At 36.1% G+C, this 22,606-nt stretch overlaps 7 protein-coding genes across 19 annotated transcripts in view; 5 read left to right on the forward strand and 2 right to left on the reverse strand.

The window, feature by feature from the left end:
• Positions 1-101: 101 nt before the first annotated feature.
• Positions 102-1,829, forward strand: LOC132195046 (deoxyribose-phosphate aldolase). Its single transcript, XM_059616756.1, has 7 exons — positions 102-267; positions 511-660; positions 712-909; positions 955-1,089; positions 1,136-1,291; positions 1,344-1,429; positions 1,485-1,829. The coding sequence occupies exons 1-7, from the start codon at positions 261-263 to the stop codon at positions 1,692-1,694; spliced, it is 942 nt and encodes a 313-aa protein (XP_059472739.1). The 5' UTR covers positions 102-260; the 3' UTR covers positions 1,695-1,829.
• Positions 1,816-6,570, reverse strand: LOC132195044 (phosphatidate cytidylyltransferase, photoreceptor-specific). The gene is made up of 10 exons (XM_059616752.1): positions 5,992-6,570; positions 5,114-5,244; positions 4,960-5,056; positions 4,727-4,903; positions 4,129-4,331; positions 3,913-4,069; positions 3,741-3,863; positions 3,563-3,688; positions 3,370-3,504; positions 1,816-3,317 (listed from the first exon to the last, which is right to left on the reverse strand). Exons 1-10 carry the CDS (start codon positions 6,076-6,078, stop codon positions 3,225-3,227), a joined length of 1,329 nt encoding a protein of 442 aa, XP_059472735.1. The 5' UTR covers positions 6,079-6,570; the 3' UTR covers positions 1,816-3,224.
• Positions 6,571-7,922: 1,352 nt separating this feature from the next.
• Positions 7,923-9,972, forward strand: LOC132195045 (sorting nexin-8-like). 3 transcript variants are annotated; one of them, XM_059616755.1, is made up of 9 exons: positions 7,923-8,079; positions 8,178-8,359; positions 8,413-8,530; positions 8,586-8,788; positions 8,841-8,962; positions 9,018-9,152; positions 9,210-9,426; positions 9,486-9,669; positions 9,723-9,972. In XM_059616755.1, the coding sequence occupies exons 1-9, from the start codon at positions 8,064-8,066 to the stop codon at positions 9,761-9,763; spliced, it is 1,218 nt and encodes a 405-aa protein (XP_059472738.1). In that variant the 5' UTR covers positions 7,923-8,063; the 3' UTR covers positions 9,764-9,972. The 3 variants fall into 3 exon arrangements, with proteins under 3 accessions (XP_059472738.1, XP_059472736.1, XP_059472737.1); XM_059616753.1 differs by having other exon boundaries at positions 9,486-9,674; positions 9,723-9,971; XM_059616754.1 differs by having other exon boundaries at positions 8,181-8,359; positions 9,486-9,674; positions 9,723-9,971.
• A 31-nt stretch (positions 9,973-10,003) lies between these two features.
• LOC132195047 (ragulator complex protein LAMTOR2) lies at positions 10,004-10,844 on the reverse strand. The gene is made up of 3 exons (XM_059616757.1): positions 10,637-10,844; positions 10,395-10,557; positions 10,004-10,297 (listed from the first exon to the last, which is right to left on the reverse strand). The coding sequence occupies exons 1-3, from the start codon at positions 10,702-10,704 to the stop codon at positions 10,151-10,153; spliced, it is 378 nt and encodes a 125-aa protein (XP_059472740.1). The 5' UTR covers positions 10,705-10,844; the 3' UTR covers positions 10,004-10,150.
• Positions 10,845-10,859: 15 nt separating this feature from the next.
• Positions 10,860-12,427, forward strand: LOC132195048 (methionine-R-sulfoxide reductase B1-like). Of its 6 annotated transcripts, none has more exons than XM_059616764.1 (5): positions 10,860-11,025; positions 11,395-11,467; positions 11,533-11,681; positions 11,744-11,861; positions 11,913-12,427. In XM_059616764.1, exons 2-5 carry the CDS (start codon positions 11,410-11,412, stop codon positions 11,945-11,947), a joined length of 360 nt encoding a protein of 119 aa, XP_059472747.1. In that variant the 5' UTR covers positions 10,860-11,025; positions 11,395-11,409; the 3' UTR covers positions 11,948-12,427. The 6 variants fall into 6 exon arrangements, with proteins under 6 accessions (XP_059472747.1, XP_059472742.1, XP_059472741.1 ...); XM_059616759.1 differs by having other exon boundaries at positions 10,860-11,018; positions 11,365-11,467; XM_059616758.1 differs by having other exon boundaries at positions 10,861-11,025; positions 11,338-11,467.
• Positions 12,428-12,722: 295 nt separating this feature from the next.
• Positions 12,723-22,606, forward strand: part of LOC132195030 (prominin-like protein) — a 32,001-nt gene continuing 22,117 nt past the window's right edge. For 4 of the 6 annotated variants that reach the window (XM_059616722.1, XM_059616720.1, XM_059616723.1 and 1 more), the window contains exons 1-2: positions 12,723-12,901; positions 20,239-20,690. In XM_059616722.1, the coding sequence (XP_059472705.1) occupies positions 20,432-20,690 (259 nt within the window). In that variant the 5' untranslated portion in view covers positions 12,723-12,901; positions 20,239-20,431. The remainder of the gene's footprint in view (positions 12,902-20,238; positions 20,691-22,606) is intronic. The other 2 variants (XM_059616721.1, XM_059616719.1) reach the window with 1 other exon arrangement.
• Positions 17,632-22,606, forward strand: part of LOC132195033 (ATP synthase subunit delta, mitochondrial) — a 37,226-nt gene continuing 32,251 nt past the window's right edge. The window contains exon 1 of the mRNA XM_059616727.1: positions 17,632-17,635. The gene's annotated coding sequence lies outside the window, so the exon portion shown is untranslated. The remainder of the gene's footprint in view (positions 17,636-22,606) is intronic.

Raw genomic sequence — 22,606 nt, forward strand, 5'->3', positions numbered from 1 at the left:
GGGTAACTTTAATGTTATTTAACTGTAATCAAGTTTCTCATGTTTGTAGCTCGTATTAAATTAATTAGAGACCCGCCCAAAATTCTGCCTATCCTACCCCGCCCACCCAACTTTATCACAACAAAAGAACAAAGCAGATCATCAGAAGACAAGACAAAGGGATTCCATGGAAGCAAAATTATAAGTTAATGATCCAATAAATCAATGAACTAAGCTTAATTAAAAATACACAATAAATCAAGAGCTTTGCGTAACACAAAATGCCTGGTAAGTTTTAAAATGTAACCCTTACTGCAATACATAATATACATACGCATGTCACAATGATTGGATTGAATTGAGATTGAATTTACAACTTTATTCTATTTTTCTACATAATATGAAAAAATTTATTTAATTAATTTTTTAATGTAAGAATAAAAAATTGTGAAAGGTTATTTTTTTAAATTATTAAATAAAATTCAATTAAATGAAAAAATGAATACTTATTAGCTTTGCTTCTCCTTGCAGATCTTACTTTCTTGAACCACAATGTCCGTATCAATGAAAGCTGCATCAAACTGCGGTCGTCTGAGCTACAGACCTTCAAACTGGAGGGCGAACCTCTGGCTGCATGGCTTTTGCGAGCAGTGACATTCATTGACTTGACAACTTTAGGAGGTTTTCGTCAAATTCCTACAGACATTTTTCAACTTCAATTGTTCATTGTAGGTGATGATTGTGAATCGAATGTGGCTCGACTCTGCCGAAAAGCAAAAAATCCCATAGGCAGTGATATTCTTCAGCTTCTGCTTGGTCCCAAAAACCAGAGAAAAATCACTACAGCAGCTGTTTGCGTCTACCCTGCAATGGTACCTTATGCAAAGAAGAATATTGATGTGATCGGTGCAAACCTCCCTATTGCTTCAGGTGATTCTCTTCATAATAAAAGAACTATTCAAATTTTTGCTTTAGTTGCTGCTGGTTTTCCAAGTGGTTTGTTTCCTTTGGAAACTCGTCTAAGAGAAATCCAGCTGGCAGTGGAGGCCGGCGCAACCGAGATTGATATTGTTGTTGAACGGCATCTTGTGATCAACCAAAACTGGGCTCGTAAGGATTTTTTCCGGGATTAACTAAATAAAAAATTTTAATCTAGAACTGTACAATGACACTGCTGACATGAAGAAGGTGTGTGGAAAAGCCCACATGAAGTCGATTCTTGCTGTTGGTGAGCTCGGAAGTTTGGAAAATATTTACAACGCCTCTATGGTCACCATGTTTGCCGGCTCGGACTTCATAAAAACCTCAACGGGTAGATTTTGATATTTTTTGTTAACCGGCTTAAAGTCATTGTTTTAATATAGGAAAAGAAGCTGTCAACGCTACATTGCCATCTGGTTTGGTAATGTGTAGAGCCATCAGGGATTATTACGCATTGACTGGACGAAAGGCAAATATTTCAAATATTGAGATGAAAACTTATCCTAATGTCTTAATAACATTAGGTCGGACTAAAGCCTGCTGGTGGTCTACGCACGGCTCAAGACGCTGTCGTTTGGATGAACATGATTAAAGAAGAGCTCGGTTTGGATTGGTTGAATCCCAGCCTCTTTCGAATTGGTGCCTCTGGCCTTCTTGGAAACATTGAGCGAACCTTACTGGAGCTAGCAACTGGCCAAAAAGAGCCATCATTCATTCCAATTCCAGCTATGTGATTTGATTTTTTTTTCGTTAACAGATATTTTTGTGCCATACTAAGTTTTACTGACAATTTTCATTTCATGGGACCAATATTATATTTTAAAACCAGTGTTGAAGATAACTAAAAGATATATATTTTATCCATTCTACTAGTTTGTTTTATTGCGTGGACATAATGACAAAACATTTTAAGTCGTGAAATTATAATTTACATCAAAGGCTAAGACCTGCAATCTTGCTTGCTAAAACTACGAAGCAACAATAATTTGGCCGTAAGTATTTTGATTTAAGTAATCAAAACAAATATTGCTAGAATAATTTTTTTCAACCTCTCTGTGAAAGTTTGAATATTAAAAATTTTTCTTCCGTACAATCATAACTTTGAACGTCTCACATTAATATTTATTGGTTTAGAAGTTCTTATCATGACTTGGGACCTGTTTCGAGTTTTCATTTGAACTGGAGTGGCAACATCAAACAAATAGGTTTCAATAGCAATGAGATTGACATTACTTTCTTAAAGACTAGCTTTAGTGCTTGCAAATTTAATTTCACAACAGCGCTCATCAATTAAGTATCCCAATTAATTGAAACATCTTATCTCATTTCTTTTAAAAAGTTAGATGTTTTAAATTTTTGGGGTGTATCTTCTTTTCAACAGCAAAAAAGTGAAACCAAGCACTTTTTGTGTGTCACACCATCCATTTTACACAACGGTAATATAATAATTATATCTTTGTGTGTATTGAATAAACATTATTTCATTTAGGAGCTCAGCTAGGATAACACAATTTGACGTAAATATATAATGATCATGAAGTACTCACAAAGGCAAAATTGTATATAGGTGTAACAGCATGTAGAATATTGTGGTTATATTTTGTTAAATTGAGGTTGCCAGACCCAAACAGCAAATCAATAGTCAGTGCAAGTTGGCGGCTTTGCAAAATATATAATAGACTTGTGTAGAAAGAACTTCACAAGCATGGTGAGAGGTACTGTGACATTTTTTGGTTTTGGCTGGATATATATTTCGGTGCACAAAATGTGTGTGGAGCATTTTCGGCAACAAAATCTTTAAAGACAGTGTAAAAGGAATTTAATCCAATTGCGATTGGCATGGAATGGTTTGCTTTAAACATCAAGTAACACCAACATGCATCACAATATCAAGTTAAAGAGAGGTTGTTTCTAATTATTTGGCAAGTGAGATTGGCTTACAAATTTAAGTTACAATTGATTGATTTTTCACGAAACTGTCAAATTGAGATCAGAAAACAGAAAAGAAAGAAAACCAAGATTTGAATTATTGGTGGAAGAAACCTGATGAGCTTGCAGTCATTTTTGCTTATGAGTTAAAACAGGAAAATTCAACAGATTTTTGTTTCATTTTTACCCTCAATATTATTTGAAAAATCAACATATTATAAAAGATCACACTCAGAATTATGCATTTTAGAAAACAAAGCAAAATAGGAGCAACACAAGCAACTTCCAAAATATTCTGTAAAATGCAAGTTCCTAAAAATAGTGATGGAGGAAGTTTAGTTGCCGAGAGACAAAATTCCCCTGTTCTCCAAGGCCTCTTTCAGAGTGTAGAACATCTGCAACTGCTGTTCTGGCTTCATTGTAAGCACCTTAATGCATTTGAAATTAATTATTTGTTATTTTAATTGGGCATCGACTTACTTGCTGGAGCAACTTTTGTGGAGAGGTCGTCATAATGAAACTCGATATATACACATTCACGAAAGTAGCCATCAAATATTGACAGTCAAATCTGTCCATAATGCCACCGTGTCCTGGAATTATGTCGCCAAAGTCCTAAAAATGATAAATATTAAGAAATTTTGCAAATTAGAGCAGTACTAAAATGACTCACTTTGATCTTAAATGCTCTCTTAAATCCACTGGCAAAGAATCCTCCAAAAGGCCCAATAACACTGCTGAAGAATGACAGGGACAAGGAGTGCAGCAAGAATGGATAAATATTCCAAGTTTTTCCAAGCTGAAAAAGGAATGTCAAATTTGATCGGCTTATATTATAGACGCAATCTTACGATGACGTATTCCTGTGCCCTAAACAGAGGAGACGGTTCACACTCCATGGTTGTGCTGCCCAGAGCTTCACTGTACGTAATTGGGCACACAAAGAATGGGTATTGGCAGAGTACATAAGACAGCTGCAAAAGCACTTGATGAGAAAAGGCCAAAAGTAACTGAAAAAGTTACCCCAAGACCAAACACCACAGTTGCTAGTCCTCCACCGATAAATCCCTCCCATGTCTTCTTGGGAGAGAGCTGGATGAGAGGTGTTCTGCCAAAGAAGAACCCAAACATGTAGGCCATAACGTCATTGCAGACAATCATCGAAACGGGCACAATGAACCTGAGGATTTAATTTGATTAAATTATACAAAAAATTTATACTGATGGTGAATGTTGTACCATATGAGTCCGTTGAAAATGTTCTGGATGATGAGATAGCTCTGTGTAACAACTATGAGAAGGGCCACATGTGTCCAAGCAAACAGCGAGAACTGTTTCATGTAATACTTCTTGACCAGAGACAACACGAACCAAACAAAACCTCCAATGTACAAGCAGAACGAGAAGAACCGGTGGTAGGTGACCAGAACTTTGAAGAAGTGCTGAAAGAAAACAAAAGTTGAACGCTTGGAAAAATAATTTCAGGATTAGAGCGTACTTCAGGAGTTTTTTTGAATATACTAAATTAATTATACATACACTCTGAAATTATTTACGACTCATAAGCCACTTCTGTAAAACGACATTAAAACAGTAGAGGTCCAAAATAAAAATTACATAACTTCAACATAAATCTAATACTAAACTGTCCTCTAAGCTAAACTACAAGCAAGTTAATTAGATTAATTAGTAACTATATCGTTCCTTACCATTGAAGACTTGCCATTGAAAGGTAAAATAATTTTGTTCAAATTAAAAAAATTAACCATGCAGTTTAGATTAGGTAATCAATCTGATGCAGTCACCAGAGTAAGTTTGAATTACTTCAGACACTCACAGTTTTGTTGATGGCCATGTCAAAGTAATCGACCAGGCTCTCCCCGTAGAAGAAATAATTAGAACAGAGAAGGAAGTACCAGGACAATGATCGGAACCATGGAAGTCCGTGAATGCGGTAAACCGAGTACCCAATGTTGATGATTTCTGCAAAGCACTTCACTTGGACCACTAACGTCTAAACGAGATAATTTAATTTATAGTAATTCTTAGTCGATCCAAATGTATAAATACCGTGATCATCAGGGCATAAGGTCCAAGGTAAATGAGGAAACAGAATCCAAAAATCATTAGCCAAGTGAAAATTCCTCGAATAACCCAGTTTCTCCATCTGTTGAACATGAGCATAGTTGTAAAAAGTTTTAATATAATTTTATTAATTATATGCCTGGGTGAGAGATTCTGTAGTGCACTGTCAAGTGCTTCGGCCGTTTTGTCGGATCCTTGCGGAATCGTCTTGGCCAGATCGTCGATCTTTTCGTCCAAGCCCTTGTCATCTTCGGAATCGATATCCTCTTTCTATGGAAAAATAAAATATCAGATATGAATATGAATTGATGAAAGGAAAAGAATGAAAAGCAGTGTTATTGTGTATACATAAAAAGAAACACTTGTTACAATCAAAATTGTCACAATCTGGTAAACAGTTTCTTAATTTTATCACATTAAATAATGAAAAAATTCAAATCCACTGCACTGGCAATTACACTAAAAATGTTCTTATATTGCTCAATGAATCATCAAATTGGGTCTTTCACAGATCATTAATATTTTAACAGAAATCTGAATTGCCTCTGGTCTTTTTTGCTAGCTTTTATCAGTAAATCAGGTGTTCAGATTTGACCATTCGGAGCACCGCTTTTATCTATGTACAAATTATTTATAGCTGTAAATAACTCGTTTTAGATCAAATGCAACACGACAACCAATTTTGATGTTATATAAAGATCAAAGTTTATTATCAAACCAAATATTTGATGACATAATTAAGTTAAAAATAATATAAATACCCCAAATAAATATAAAATTGGAGCTTTTGCCTTTCGCACAATCAAAAGAGAGGGCACAGAGGACGATAAGAAACTTTATCTAAATAATAATAATTACAAATTTAATATATGCAAATAATTATGACAAGACACTTCAATTGAAAAATTAGCATATAGCTGCGTGAGCTGCGCAAAAACGGCAACGTCGTCTGTTTGCGACTTTGAGCACCGTTTGCAGGAAGTAAATAAACGTATTTTAAAAAAGTTAAAAACAAACCTGACTGTTTTCGGCTGAGGCCGTCTTGTCGTCGACCGGCGAAACTTCGCCACTTTCGGCGGGCTTCCTCTGCCTGATGTCTGACATTTCGGTGCTTATTCGCGGGTGATCAATATAATATCACTGAAGCACCTCTCGGCAACGGGGTACGTCGTCGTCAGACGCACGGTGGTCGGTGATCAGCTAGAACATGTCCCGCTGCGGCTGTCCGGGCAGAGCGTCCAGCTTAGGATGACGTCGTCGAGTGCAGCACTAGAGACGACCGACTGGAGGCCTCGATTAGTGAAGAAGTTCGTCCTGCCTGCCAACCACAAAGCAACCCCTTAAGGTGTCCGAGCTGGGCACGGCGCATGTGTAAAGTGCCGAGTAAAAATAAAAACCGCAAGCGAGCGGTGCGGCGGAAGAAGCCTTTGCGCGTCGCCGAATTAAGGCCGAAGTGGCCAACCTTGATCTATTGATTGCAGACGACCACTTCTGCAAATCCAGTGTCCGAGATTGTGTTTCTCTGGTGCCAATTCACGGCGATTCCCAACCTGTAAACACGTCCAGCTGATCTCTCTGGAAAGGGGGAGTGGAGGGGGAAGAATCAGGGCCCGGGTGTATCGACTGGCGGCAAAGCGCATGCCGCGACCGCCGTTCTCCAATAATATGGTTCTCCGCTAACTTTCTATCAAACTATCGCGGACAGCCACTCACCATCTGGACCAGCTAGCGTTCAATGAAAATAAAACGGCGCCCCAGTTCGTTTCCTTTGATCAAGCGAAGATGTTGATCCGCGCTGCTTTTGCTTTGCTCCTTTTCCACTCGGCGAACTCGTCTTATCCCGACTCCAATGTCACATGTCCGAGAAATGTGAGTGTGACTGGACTTATTCTGGCAAGAGGAGGAAGCAAGGGGATCCCACTGAAAAACTTGGCTACCATTAATGGAAAATCTCTCCTGGGAATATCTTTAGAAAAGATGAAAAATTGCCAAAGTATAAAAAATATAAAATAAAAATTAAATTTTACAATATTTATTTTAAAATAAATTTTATTGACTTTTAGAGTTTGCTGAAATTTGGGTTTCCACTGATAACAGTTTGATTGCTAATGAGGCTGAAAAATTTGGAGCAAAAGTACATTGGAGGTCGGAAGCGTCAGCCACAGATACGGCGTCTTCACTGCTTGCCTTACAAGACTTTATCAGAGGACACGGAGGTGCGGTGACGGAGTATTATTTTTAAAAATACACTTTTTAGTCGACCAACAAAATAAACACCGTCGTATGCATATAATTATATAACAGAAATCCTAAAGTAAACCATTTGCAACTAAAACCGCTTTTCCCTGCTCTAGAAATTGAAAGGCTTCGGTTGCTTCCAAAAGCTATGCATAATCTATTTTTATATAACGTGTTATAAAAGAATAATAATAAAAATGTAACCTTTTTAAATAAAATAATATAAATTGTTAATTGTGACACTAAACAAACGCTTTTTCAGCAGAAGTTGATAGAATTGGACTAATTCAATGCACTTCGCCCTTTCTGAAAGAGAAATACTTAAATGAAGCCTTTGAACGATTACAACATGGTTACGACTCTGTTTTTTCAATTACGAGAGAGTACAAATTGAGGTGGAAGGAAAATACCAAAGGTTAATTATTTATTTTTTCTTTCTATCTTTTCAAATTTTTAATTATTTTAATTATATAGATCAAACTGTTGACCCTGTGAATTTTGATCCGGCACAGCGACCACGGCGACAAGACTGGTCGGGGGAGCTGGTAGAAAATGGAATGTTTTATTTCACACGGAGCGATTTGGTGTCACAGGGCCTCATTCAAGGCGGACGGTACATAATATTTACCTGTGCCAAATATAAGCGAACGTGTGAAGATTGTCAAAATTTACAGAATGGGAGTGGTTGAAGTTAATAAGAGAGATAGCTTGGAAATCGACAACCCAGCAGACCTTAATCTAGCTCGTTATCTCTTCGGTGAATGAAAGTAATAGGATTGGAGCTGTTATTGAGGCGGAGAGAGATAATTTTTTCATCAGAAGGGGACTCTCAGTGGGAGTAATTCACCAACATGGCAGCTGCGACAAGTAGGTTTGGCCTGTGCTGCTTGATTTAATTATTTAAAAAATTCAATGAAGTTTAAAAATCAAATTTAATTGATTTCAAATGCGTATTTTTTAAATAGCAGATGGAAATATCAGCACTCAAAATTCCAATGGAGAGAAAATGGTAAAAGAAGGTGCAAAAGATTATCTGACTGGACTCAGCTATACAAAATTATTTGAATATGACTCGATTGAAATTGATTTAGCGCCTGAAAAGAAAGGCATTTTCAACACCTATCAAGAATATTTTGTCAAAAGCAAGGTAAAATAAATATAATTTAGAATAATACAAAAATTGTTTTAATTATTTCAAAGAGACTGGCATCCTGTGTCGAAAGGAGATATACAGATTTTGTTTCATTCCATGAAATTTTGATAGCCACCTACCCATACAGACTAGTACCAAAACTTCCTCCAAAGAAAATGATGGGAGGTAAAATAATTGATATTTTACATCGGATATTTAAATTTTTTTCTTACTTAATTAGTGGATGTAAAATTTATCGAGGAGAGGCGCAGAGCATTACGGCGGTGGCTGACTTTGGTGTCCCAGCACCCGGTGCTAAGTGAAGATCCAACCACAAGATTTTTCTTAACATTCACAGGGCCCAAAGTGCACAGCAAGATTCTAGAAGTTTACAAACGAATGCCCGATGAGTTTACGACTTCCTTTGACGCGTCAAAATCAAAAGTTGGCAATTCGGTGGCTTTTTGTGCTAATTTAATTTATCTTTTTTATGCAGGAACTTGTTGAATCAGTCAGCCCTTCACTTATTGCAAGCAGCCGCAGTCAGATCCAAGTAATTTTTGCTGGAGTATCTCAACTGAGGACAGTTGCTGAGAGAATCGCTCAAAGATCCCAAGAGTAATTAATGAAATTTATTTAAAATTAAAATTTAATATCATTTTTGTTTCCAAAGTTATGCTTTGGATGTGGCAGAAATCGGAATTCAAATGTTGAAAATGGCAAACGACCCTCAGAGTGCTTCTGAATGGGCTGCAAGCGGTAGTAACGTTTGGGAAGAGACAAAAGTTGGCTTCAAAGCAATTGCGAAGTAATTTTAATTATTTATTAAAATTAATTTAAATTGAAATCAAAATTAAATTATTAGTGACTTTTCCGACTTATACACACAGGCGAATAATCAGGCCATGGTGCAACAGGAGGAAGTGTGTGAAAAATTGAACTTGCTCCTAGATTTGCTAACAGCGCACCAAATGTTGTGCGAGCGACACGAAAAGGGTGTTGCTCAAGATCACCAACGCGCCCTGGACAAAATGCTGGCATTCAAAAAGGCCAAAATTCAAAAGTCAATCAGCGGAAGTGAAGTAAAAGAATTTAATTTAAATTTTACAAATTCAACTTTAGGATTTGTATTTAATTTTAGGGTGAAACGCTTGATCAGCTAGAAGCTCGAATGATGGAGCAAGAAAGCGTGATTGCGGACATAGAAATGCGAAGTGCCTATTCCTTGCATTGTATGAAATTGGAAACGCAGCTGGTGCACACTTATTTAGGGATTGTGACGGAAATTATGAGCTCGCTCATATCTGTCCAAGTTATTGGACACAGTGAGGTGAGACCAGAGTATGATTTTTTGAAATTAACAGCATAATTCCCACAGATGGCAAAAGTTTGGAAGACGATGCAGACCAAATCTTCTGAAAATTTACCCGATATCTAGACCAGCCGGGAGTGAAATCGACAGACTTATTTGAATGATATGTTACGTTGCATAAAGTATTAAATATCTATTTTTGTTCATAATCAACAACACAGGACTTACGCAGTTTCTCCCTCTTTGCATTTGTTAAAAAAAAAAAACAATTTTTCTAAAAACATAAAGATTGATTTGGTTTACAATTACGCGATATTTTTACGGATAAGCTTGATTTAGTAACTTAAAATCAAAAATTATGTTTTGGTTCAGGAATAATTGTTATATTTTCTTAAATTATTTTTATATATACTAGAATTATTTCATATATCTTGAATTTAACAAAAAATAAAAATACGCTTCAGAGATACAGTTAAAATATCACCTTTCACAATTCAAGACGCAGCAATTTGCTTCAGTGGACTATCCAGATATTCCGCAATCGCCTCAGCCTTGGCCTTCAGGAGACCAAACGGGACAGTGTTCTTAGCATACAAACAGAGCAGGAGGTTGGCCACTTGAGTAATTGCAACTTTGCCATCCTAAAATATAAAGAAAAGGGTTATTTAGAAAAATTTCGAATCGGTATACCATTCAATAAGATATTGCAATTTTTGCAATTTTGGCTTTAAAAATTACCATGCACTCCATCATGACCAATTGAAGGGGATCCTCTAGGAAGGCCGATTTTCCATTTTTCTCATAAGCCGACCAAACGTTGCTGGCGATGGCTGCTGTCACCCTGGCATTTTTGTCTCCATAGCCGCTGTAGGCCAGAAGCGCACCTTCATGGTTCAGCAGCCTGAAAACAGAAGCAGAGGGTAGAAAAATTGTGGATTTTTTTTACATCACATGACAAGAACAAAATTGGCTGAACTTACAAGGTATTTTCTACACCTCCAGTATTCGCCTGGCTGAGAACTTGGGTCAGGGCTTTAGGTTTGAGCATGACGATGGAGTTTTTAATTATTCAATAACAACTCAAAAATTTTAATCGATTTACACCTTTTCAAGTAAATTCAATTCAAAATTCAAAGCCAATCTCTCTCTCTGCTTTCAACTCAAGTCAGAAGTCAACGCAAAACAAGATCACGTGATGCCACGCCCCCTCCAAAACGTAAACAAACCTTTCGTGTGGTTTTTCTCCGCCTGGATTGTGACTTGAATTGAATTAACAACAAGAACACTAGAGAAACTGTTATCGTCCCAAATTGAGGTCAGACTTCTAAATTACACTTGAAGGAATATCGAACCGTGCTAGAGCTCCAGGGTGGGTCCGAATATCAGAGAAACGATTCTAGAAACGATTCTTGAGAAACGTTTCTCGAGAAATGATTCTGGAGAAACGTTTCTCGAGAAACGTTTCTCGAGAAATGATTCTAGAGAAACGTTTCTTGAGAAAAGATTCTCGCGCAAAGATTCTCCAGGATCGTTTCTGCCTTTATAATTCAACTAAAGAATCGATCCTTGAGAATCCTTGCGCGAGAATCTTTTCTCGAGAAACGTTTCTCTAGAATCATTTCTCGAGAAACGTTTCTCCAGAATCATTTCTCGAGAAACGTTTCTCAAGAATCGTTTCTAGAATCGTTTCTCTGATATTCGGACCCACCCCCAGTCTTATTTTGCGGTGACACGCTAGAGACGATCGAGAACCATGGCTTTTTGCATGCGAGGCGTCAACCCTGAGCACTACAGGGACCATTTCAAGTCAGGTAAAATTTTCAAAACTTGATTTGTACATAATCCGGCTAAATTAATTCTGTTTTGAATTTGATAGGCGTTTACGTCTGTGCTGAATGCGGAAATGAGTTGTTTTCGAGTTTGTCCAAGTACGAGCACCACACTCCCTGGCCCGCTTTCACCGACACTGTCAGGGAAGACTCTGTGTCCAAAACACCAGAGCCGGGGAGGCCCAAAGCAATTAAGGTATTATTATACGTTCAAGATTAGTTTTCATTCTGTAATTAAATTAATATTAATTAACAAAGGTTTGCTGCGGCAAGTGCGGTGCCGGTCTTGGTCACGAGTTTTTGGAGGATCGAGACGACGGGGGGTCGAGATTCTGAATATACAGTGCCTCCTTGAAATTTGTGTCGAACAAAGAAGGTAAAAAATCATTATTTAAATTATTATTTAACACATTATTCATTTTTTCAGGTTCGGCAAAGGATGGAAAGGAGGAGAAAAAATAATTAGGCTGGCCGTTGGGATTTAAGTCAAAATAAACAATAGCTTTACTCGAATAAGGGGTGAGATTTTTGTCTTGGGGCGCAGATTGCCTCACGTATGAAGCTGTCTTTCGAAGCTTCACCAAGCATTGAGATGGCTGAGGTTTGAGGGAAACTCGTCAAAGGCCAAAAACACCCAAAATAAGATAATTAATATAAGCTAAAAGAAATGTTCACCAATCTAAAGCAAACAATTTTTTCTTGTAATATTATGCTCAAATATCAATTGATTTTAATTTTTTTCCTTTATCTATCATGATTATTGATTGATCTTAAAACCTTATCAATTTATAAAACACAATTTAGGTGAAGGGTGCTGTATTTTTTCCAAAGATAAAAATTGTATTTTTACTGCGTATGTTACAAGCACGCTCATGGTATTATACGAATCACTCATTTATTTTTAAGCCAGATTGAAATAAATGATTTTAATTGATATAAAAATCCACGTATCTTCTTCAAACTTGACCTCCTTTACCTTTTTGTAGTTTATTTAATAATTTACCAAATATTTATTGTTAGAAATTATTTTTTATACATATATCCAAAAAATTATTTCCTTATCTATACGAACTCCTTGTATACCGTTGTATACAAAAGTCAATTAGTAAAAAAAAAATTAAATAGTAAAACAATGAAAAAAGCAGCCACAGTTTTGAGTTCCATCTTTTGCCGGCAGAGGGCCGAAGACGTCGAGAGCCAGCCGAAATCTGCCGAAGGGGAAGGGAGGGTCGTCGACGAAGTTGTAAACATGGAGGACTCCTGCGATTAAAAGTCCTGAGCTCGATTTGTTTTGAGCAAACGGGACGATTCCTGAATGCGGGGCTCCTCCAAAAACAGCCTATTTTGCTTTTGGATCGTTTATCCGTCTTCTGGGGTTGCATTTGTCTCCCTCTGAACTCTGCATTCAATTTTGAGGTAAGTTCAAGTTCATCTTTCTATGTATTCAGCGCAATCCTCCATGCGAATCGTTTGTGCAAAAATCACCTGATGGCAGATTGCGGTAATTATTGCACAGTCAAAATTAATTTTTTTTAATTTTTTTCCGAGCATGTAGAAGCAATTTAGTAAATTAAAGTTGAAAAACGTTTATAAATTGAGTGAAGGATTTTAAAATTTTGACCCTTAATCATACGGAGAAGTAATCGCCATTGAAAGTGATTGAAAGAAAGCAATGCATAAATCGTTTATTCTAAAGGATAAATTTGGGTAAAACTAATAAATTTACCAAATTTACACATCTTGATGCAATATAATAACGAATTATTATCAATTTCCTTTTACAATTTCATGGATTTTTTTATTAACTTTTTATTTATCATCATAAATAACAAAAAACAAAAAAATTTCAATTGCATTCCATCAATCTTGTATATAATGTATTAAATACTTTTGTAAGTAAACGGTTTGTTAGGTAGATAACTAGTGAATTGTAAAATAGTTCAGTTTTCAAGAAAGTATGTAATAAAAAAACCACTGGTGTTCTTTGCTGCAAAATAAATTTTAGACAAATGCATACAATAAATTTAACTAATTTCTAATGAATCAAAGAAAAAAAAAAGATATTTTAGGGAACTGGACGTTATAATTTAAAATTTTTAAAATTACAATTTTGGTTCAATTGAAATATTTATTATTTTATAAAATGCATTCCAAAGCAATGAACAATACCAAAGAAAATCATCAGCAAGTCTTAAACTTCATCGATGGAAAACTATGACTTAAAAAAATGAAATATAATAAATTATTAATTTAATTTCAATTTGAAACAAAAAAATTTTAAAATTTTCCTTTTTTTTGTATAAATTTATAACAGTTTTGGCGAAATTTACGAATTATTTTATTTCATTAGAAGAAAATATACTGCCTTTGCAAATTTCCGCCTGTCGAGGTCCATATCACACCAAATCAACAAATATAAATGATAAATTGTTGCGTGCAAGTGAAGCAATCGATCCGCTCGTTGTTGTTTTTTCCTGCACACGAAATGCTTGGTACAGGTGCGGATTTTCAGACACAAAATCTGTTCGCACATTTTTTTCAACGAAAGCAAAACTGCATTTGTAGCCTTGACCGCGGCAGCTGCATCCTGGGCAAGTCTATTTTTGCATCCCTCGCTGCGTTCGTTCTCCACTGGGCTTGACCCAGATTGTGGGGTGGTTGGCGGGACGGGAGGGTGGGATGCTGCATAGCAACCCACCCTGGTGCTGGCGCGACGCCAGCCGAGAGCTTTTTCCTCTTGACGACTCCGCTCTTTTTTTTTGTTGCCATTTCGCTCGTAATTGGCGCGGTAATGCAGCCATCAAAATGAGGCCCGATCATTTTCGCCCAACATTTTGCTACTTGTTTGTCTCGCGCGAGACCGAAACTTTTGTTGCTCTTTTAAGTCTTTCCAGTCTCTCTTGGCATCCGACGCAGTCAGACTCGCAGAGTGACTTTTGCGTTTGACATTTCCAGAGACGTAGAAATAAAGTCAGCCTGCCGAAAACGTTTTTCTCCGTTGAAGAAAAAGAAGAATCAATCTTCATCCGCGCCATTCACAGAACTAACGTAAATCACTGCAAATTGAACTATAAAATAAATCAAGAGTTTATTGTTCAATTTTTGGAACAGCACGGATATTTAGCAATCAAAATTAAAATGATCTAAATTGAATTTTTAATTTATTTTTTAAATCATTCTTTTTGAAGGTTAAAGGAAATTTAAAATTCACGAATTTAAATTTAAAAAAAGACAAATAAGCATTCACCTTCTAGATTTTCAAACATCTTATTTTAAAAGCAGTCACTTTTGTGTAAAAATAATTATGATTTTTTTTCCTATTGTTGCTGTTTTTTTTTTTCAATTGTAAAAAAAACCTTTTAAAATTTGAAAAATAAAATTAATTTTTTGGAGGGAATCATTTGAATTGTAGAAAACAGCGTATCTCTAGCAAAAACTTCCAAGATATAAAAAAGGCCCAATCACTCTCGGTTTTTCATAAAAATATAATTTAATAATTCAAAAATCATGCAGCCAAACTTCTTGGCTTTTTTGCATAAAAATATTGAAAACAACAACTTTGCTATTTGATTATTCATTTCTTAAAATATAATCAATAAAATTTAATATAACTATAACTTTTACTAATTATTTTTATAAAAATTATACCAAAACTACAAATTATTTATTGGGATTTTATATAATATTCTCTGTTATACTTAATAATAATCTTATTTGGATGGAATAGATAAATGTGCTATGATCCCCATTGCAAACACAATCTTCTCTCTTTGTTTGCTCTTACTCATATTACTGCAAAGAGCCCCTTGCGGGCATGTGTCTCTGCTCTTTATCTGATCGAGATCAATGTTTCAATCAAGCCAAGCTCCCCAGACTGGATTGTCCCCCAGACCCAGACATGTTTTTCTTCTCACTCCACCTCCTCTTTCTGTGCGCATCCGAACAGAATCAAATGTAAAAAATTCATCGACACAACCATTAAAAATATCGATAAATGATCAACCAAGTAGGCCTTCTTTCGGGTGAGGAAAAATGGTACTTTCATTTACTGAAAAAAAAATTTCAACGATTTAAGTCTGGCAAACAATGTATTATGTTTAAAGTTTATATTTTGTACTTTTTTTGTAAAAATCTATAAATTATAAAATTATTTATAATAATAATTTAAATAATAAACACAGAAGGTTTATTAATTTTGTATTAATTTTATCATTGATCCGAATTTTACTAAAAAAAAAAAAAAAAAAAAAAAAATCATTTTTGAAAAATAATGGAAGCTGTTTTTTTTTTAAATAATTTAAATTTAAAATTTTCGAATGGTTTCTATACAGATGTTTTTGTTGTTGACGTAGAATCTATTTTAATCCTTTTTATATAATTTCTCTATAAAGATTATAATTAAAAGTTTGTTTATGTTCTTTGACAAAAAGAATATTGTAAAAAGTTGCATTGGCACGAAGGTTCAATCGCCTGGCGCGGTGATTCAGCAACAATTTTTCGGCGCGTTCTGCACGCTTCGTTTCACCCCCTCGCTAATTGCAAACCGCGTGAATCTGGACACGGCTCTGATTTTACAACTTCCTCGCATCGATTTTCGGCCGCGTTTTTATATTTGCGTGCGTAATTAAGAGGCGGATATTGCGACAGAGGGTCGATTTCGAGGGATGTGAAAAACCCTCGAGGGTCGCCGCCTCGGCAAAACTGCAAGTCCTTGAGAGAGGAAGCAAAAGAGGCTCTCGACAAGCGTACGGACGAGCGAGAGGCCAGTTTTGTTGCCTCACAAACATCAACAACAACGAATTGCACAGAAAAAGCGACGCAGGTTGTTCGAAATGCGGGTCAGCATCTGCTCGGAATTACGCTACTTTAAATTATACAATAAAATGCGCGCTCTTGTCCGCGGCCAGCCAGCGTGCCGACGGCCCGTGAATTTCCACCAAGGCTGATCCTTCGCCTTGAAAAAACCACGCGCTCAAAGTGCAACGGGTGCGTTGCTCTTAACGCTCCGGGAAATTTTAATAATTTGATATTCTCATGTAAAAAGTGGTTTTGTTTGTTTGGCAACAAAAACGTAAATCAAAACATCTGCGTTCTTTTTTTTCAAACAGAATGAAGAATGCTAGTATTTTTACTCTAATCCTAAGGAATATCTTTCTATTTTTAAGAAAGGACATAATTGAACGGTTTGATATCTTTCAATTTAGATAATTTTATTTTTTAATTTTAAAATGCTAAAAATTGTGACCAATTTTGGTAAAAAAGGCACTAACTAACATTTTTGGTGATTTGAAACTTTTAAATCAGCTTTTCCTCAATGGGTTTTTATAGTTGTTTATTGTTTAAGCAAAACAATTTCCTGCTCTACATGTTTCGGCTGCGGGCTGAAGCCATGATTCATGAGCTGTGGAATCATCTTGACAAAAATTAGAACAAAAATAAATCTTTTACAAAATATTTTCCTTTTAAATCAACACTTTTTCTTAAAAAATTATTCAAAGTTACACTTTTTTCACCATGAATCGGTCCTTGAACGTGAAATTCTACCACAAAAATTACTAATAAGTAATAAAAAATTCTCTTTACAATTTTTTTTAAAGATTTTTCTAAATTTCATCAAGCCTCATTACGTAAAAATCAGCCTGATTTATTTTGATGTAATTTATTTAAGAATTTTTGCAAATAAATGTTATTGTTGTTTATTTGTCCAAATTGTTACATCACATTGTCAGTTGAGAAATCATAGGATAGCTTAGAAAATTCTCCTAAACTGACTTTTTATTTTACAAGAAAGTTATAAAATTATTTTTGCCTGATTAAAATTAATGAAAAAGAAAATTTCATAAAAAAGTCAAACTTTTTTCACACAAATTAAGTTAGTAAATTAAAATTTTACATTAGGATCTCTAAATTCACATTGTAATTGAGGAAAACTGTTCATTAGACAAAAAGAAAATTTAATAATTATGTCATTTATATTTTTCTTCTACGATTTACGCAGTTTGTTGTGGAACTTTGTAGAGAAGCAGAAACGATTTAAGGTTATCTGATTGTGAGAACTTGAACTTGGAGACGCGAGGTCAAGTTCTGGTCATTATCATTCTCGGAAAACAATATTGCACACACATAACAGTGCTTCGCTCTTGATTCGCTCGTCTCTCCCATGATTTGAGGAAAAAATGAAAGATCAACTGATAGGACCGTCTCAAACTCGTTTGTCGTGGGAATTTTTCCATTTTTTCCCACTCAGTCTGTCAAGAGAGCAAACAAACAAACACGCGAGCAATTTTGCTTCACATACCGAATTAAGAAACGAAAGAGGATTAAAAATATTTAAATAAATGTCGCCGTCTGGCTTTTTTATTTCATTAATCCGGCTTAACTAGCGTTTGTAAGAGGAAAGTGAAGTAGCGTCTCGTCTGTGTTTGGATTTGGCTCCAACACGGCCAAAATAAACAGGCATAAATTTAAAAGCTACCCCCTTGGTGCGTCGGTTAAAAGCGCCTCAAAAGCAGCCCCTTCGTTTCCAGGGGCTATTTGTGTTAGCTAAGGCAGGGGAAGCCATCCGGTATTAAATGTGCTTGTTTTAGGAAATCTTCAAAATTCCAAGTTCATTGTGGTTGTGAGAAAAAGGAAAATATTATTCTTTTGATAGTAAGGCATTGTTTTGAAAAGAATAAAACGTCAAGTCAAAGAAATTTTATTTGGTCTTAAGAAAATGGAAATATTTTCACTCCCCGAATTGAAAAATTAGTTTTTTTCAGTGAAGTTACTACTTATTTTTTACTGAAATTAATTAAAAAAGTTTTATCTTCAAAAAACTTGTTTAGGCATTTTTGTGAGTTTTAAGTTAAGTTTATTGGAATTCGTGCACAGAGGGAATAAGTAATCACAAGGACATTTCAAAATAAAAATAGAAGTTAAAAATAGGCTCTTCTGTCAACTTTTAGCACGCGAATTTTAAGGGCGTGGCGTCTGCCTCATCTCAAGTTCAGCGAGTAGGGAAAAACACAATCGAAAGTCTACCTGCCTTCCATGTTAATGAGCAAAACTCTTAACCGGCGCCGGATAAATTTCCCCTCTCCGCGAATATTTTAATCGCACTCGGGCCGGCGAAGAAAGCGTCAGAACGGAAAACACGGGGGTTGCGTTTGAAGGGGTTGAAACTGCGGTCGGAGACGTGCGGAGAGGCTCATTGCAGCAGCTGCATTAAATACAGCCCCGAGATAACGAGCGGCGTGAATTATTTAGTCTCTTTTTGTCACACTTTTGAAGCCGTGCAGCCGAGCAGACGAATCTCACGTGTGTGGTTTCATCTCATGTAAGCTTCCTTTTTAAAATCACGCTTCTTTCCGCAGTTTGCGATTTCCCTGTCGGAGTCAAAAAGTGTAAAATTTGTTGTTTACGACCTCGGCATTTCCTGAAATCGTGTCGTTCTGCTGTCGATTTTGATCGAGTTTTCGTTTTTTCTCAATTAAATTAACCTTTTCGTATTTAAAAAAAATTCATGTTGGTAAAAAAATATCTTAATCTATTACTCATTTGTATTATGAATATTATTGAATTATTTTATCAATCTCAACTATAACTGATAAGAATAAATAATAATTATAATCATAATTTAATTAAAATTAAAAAAATATGACAATCATTTTTCTTCTCAGTTATCCAAAAATCATTTAAACCCGTGTTGCAAGTGAAAACAACCTAGTGTTTCCAAAGCTGATTCACAATTTTAAATACAAATTTGCACACAAAAAAGTTGCCTGGGATTATTTGAGGTCGGCGACTTCCAGGTTGCATTTTTATCAATGTGCGTGAGAAGCGAATACTTATTAGCGCGAAAATGAAAGTGTCCTGAGCTTTAATTTAATTAATCTAACGAGCTGCTTAATTATAAATAATTATTTTAATTATTTAGATTCAGATAATTCTATTATAATAATTTTATTCATTCTCACTGCGAAAAGTCAAACTGGTGAATTTCAAGTTTTGATGCAAATATTTAATTGGACTCGCGCCAAGACAATTTCATTGTATGATGTCACGCTGTTCAAATTAGCACTTAGACTAAATTTCAAGTTTTTTATTTTCTTCTTAGTGTTTATTGATTAAAAAATTTTGCATTTGTGAATAAAAACCAACATAACTTTGAAAGATACCCTTTTTTCTTTATCAATTCATAAATATCCTAATTCTTAAAATTTAAATTGTATTAATTCAATTTTGCCCAAAGCGGCCTTTTTATAAAATGTGTAGCAAAAAATTAGAAGTTTCTGAAAGTTCTTCTTAATTGCAAGTGAAGATTGTCTTTGCTGCGTGGGCACGTCAATTTTGATGAGGATATAATGCTTCCTCTGAAAACTTCAGCATATTAAAATAAATAAAGAGCATGAAGAAGAGCTCGAAAGTTTCCCAGCGTAGTATTGCCCTGCGAATGACTCATAGGAATAATCTTGCTTTCAAGTGAGCCGGAATCGAGTTCACTAAAACTCACAGCAGTGCATTTTTTGTTGTCGGTAAAAAATAAAGTGCAAATTTTTAAATTTTAATAGCCGTGATAACAAATTCTGCTTGTAAAAATCTTGCAATTTTAAAAATTATGAATAATAAGAAAATACAATAATTAATTTATTGCAATGTTTATTCTTAATTTTGAATTAATTTTTGTATAATTTCCGCTCAAATAAAACGTAAATAATTAGGATATTGTAAATTTTTTGAAATAAACAACCGTGATTTTTTGTGTGTTGCAGGTCGAGCTGCCTGGAAACCCGCCGGTGGTACATGTTAGTGCCGGAGCGGCGCCGGCGTCGCCGTACTTAAGGCTGGCTCGGAGCCCGTCGGCCGTCAGTGGAGGATCGCGATTCGTGTTGTTGTGAGAGCGGCCGTGTTGGATCTGCATGCGAAGAAGCGGCGGCCACTGAGTTCTGACAGACACTAGCTGCGATGTGGGCCACCCTGGTGACGGCCGGCCTGCTCGGCCTGGCCGCCCTGGCGAGCGGCGACCTGCCGCCGGAGCACGACCGACCCCTGTACGATGATCTCAAAAACGTGATGCCCTACGAGCCCGTCATCTACTCGCCACCCAACGTCAGTGTCGCTTACAAGTCCACCACCAAATTCAACCCCAAGGGGATGGGACACCTCTACATGGTCACGTCCATGTTCATGCAGTACATCCAGAAAGGCGACCCTTTGCCGAAAGGTAAGCTGAACATTTTTTTATTACGTAAACCTTTAAAAAAAAATCGCAACCAATTAATAGTTTTTATTTTATTTTTCAAAAAATCGGTTAAAACCATCCCTGGTGAAAAGCAGGTCGTTGATTTTGGGATCATTGAAAATTTAAAACACAATACAACGAATTTTAATCAAAATTTAATAATTTGTTGGAGGTTTGAAGTAAATAATTTGTCTTTGTTTGATTTAAAATAACTAATTACTTTTAATTTGTTTATTTGAACGTAATCACCGAATCGAGGGCCAAATTACTATTTATATTCTACTGCTTTTGTTCTCCGACGAGGCGGCTCTTGAGGTTTACGCTCTCAAGGTCCCTTCAACGGAAATCGGCTGTCTGGTCTCAACTGAATGACCAGAGGAATGCCCTTGTGTCTTTGCCCGAATTGGAGCAGAGTGGGCGAGACTTAATTCTAACCTGAAATTATGTCCACTGCAATTTGCAGTTATTTTGCGTAGGCTTTAGTTATGACTTAAAAGTTGCAAAGAAAAAATTATACAAGTTCTCATAATTATTGAAAATTTAATATTACATTTTATTGTAAAAAATATTGTTTGCCTTCCGAAGTTTCAAAGAATTATTTCAGTATTTGTTTCCCCCAAATGCACCAGCCAGCCTCATTCCTCTTCATAATCAACCCTAAGCAAACAAATATCTCAAACCACTCCCATTTGAGCCTCCCTCTTTCCTCCGAGGGATGCGAATGCTGTGAAATCTGCCTCTCTTGGTTCGCATTTCCAAGCATTATGTGTCCTCTCGCAACACGAGAGCAAAGGAGCAGTCTTGCTACATAAAAAGGAACCCTTGTGCTGCGTCTGGTGGAAATTGAAGAGTGTAAAAAAGCTCTCACGTATCTCCCGTCGTCTCCCATTTTTGCTGCGGTGGCTGCTAAACACCTGCAGTGGTCTTGGGTTGCTCCTGGTCTTGAGGCTGCGTGGCATTGAACGTCTCTTTCTTTCTCTCTTTCTCTCCCCGACAACAATGAATGCACCGCGGCCCGTATCAAGGAATTTGAACCAACCCCCCGGCACCCCCACCGTCGGGGGTGAGAACGAGAAAAATAAATATCGTCTGAAAGTCTCTTTGGAGATCCCGAAAGAAGCTCGAATTGATAGTGTGCACCGGATTTGAAGCTAGGGGTGAACGCAGAGGGGTTGAACGGAGCCTAGGGACGGACTCTCAATTCCAAGTTTATCCACTTTATTTCATCGATACCATAAAAAAATCATAGTAAACCTTGTATTGCTAATTCTGTTTAAAAAAAGATTCAAATTAACATTTTTATTTTGCTCGCAAAAAAACTAATAGCTCTAAAATTCTAATTAAATTGTTATGGAATTTTTCATAAATAAGAAGAGCTCTTGAAAATTAAAAAGAATTGGACTAATAAAGAACAGCAATAAACATAAGTATAAATTTTTTTAATTAAAAACAACTCGTATTTTCATCTTTAGTAATTTCACTTGCCAGGTAAAAACGTGTATAATAAATAAAATAGTAAATCGCAAATAATAATAAAATAGCATCGTTCGAGGCCACATCCATTTTGTTGCCACGAAGCCGGTTTTCGTGGAGCTCGCATCATTAATAAAAAGGAGCTTCTTCGTCTTCTTCTTCTTGGCCAGATTATTAAATTCAGCCCGAAGCGATCGTGGAAAAGGCGGCGGCACACGCATCACTGACTCACGTTCGCTGGTATCGGCAAAACCAAAACTTTTTTTGGAAATATAATCGTCTTGGGTCGCGGCCAAGCTGAAAACATCAACCGATAATCGCCCTAATGCATCCCATGGAAAATTGTTTAAAAGCAACAATGCGTGCATTACTATAGCTCGTTTTTTTTCACGGTCGAGAGCAACCAGCTGAGAAGGCTGCAATTA

Source organism: Neocloeon triangulifer, unplaced genomic scaffold, assembly GCF_031216515.1.
Source record: "Neocloeon triangulifer isolate White Clay Creek 2 clone unplaced genomic scaffold, ASM3121651v1 ptg000008l, whole genome shotgun sequence".
NCBI classification, from domain to species: Eukaryota; Metazoa; Arthropoda; class Insecta; order Ephemeroptera; family Baetidae; genus Neocloeon; species Neocloeon triangulifer.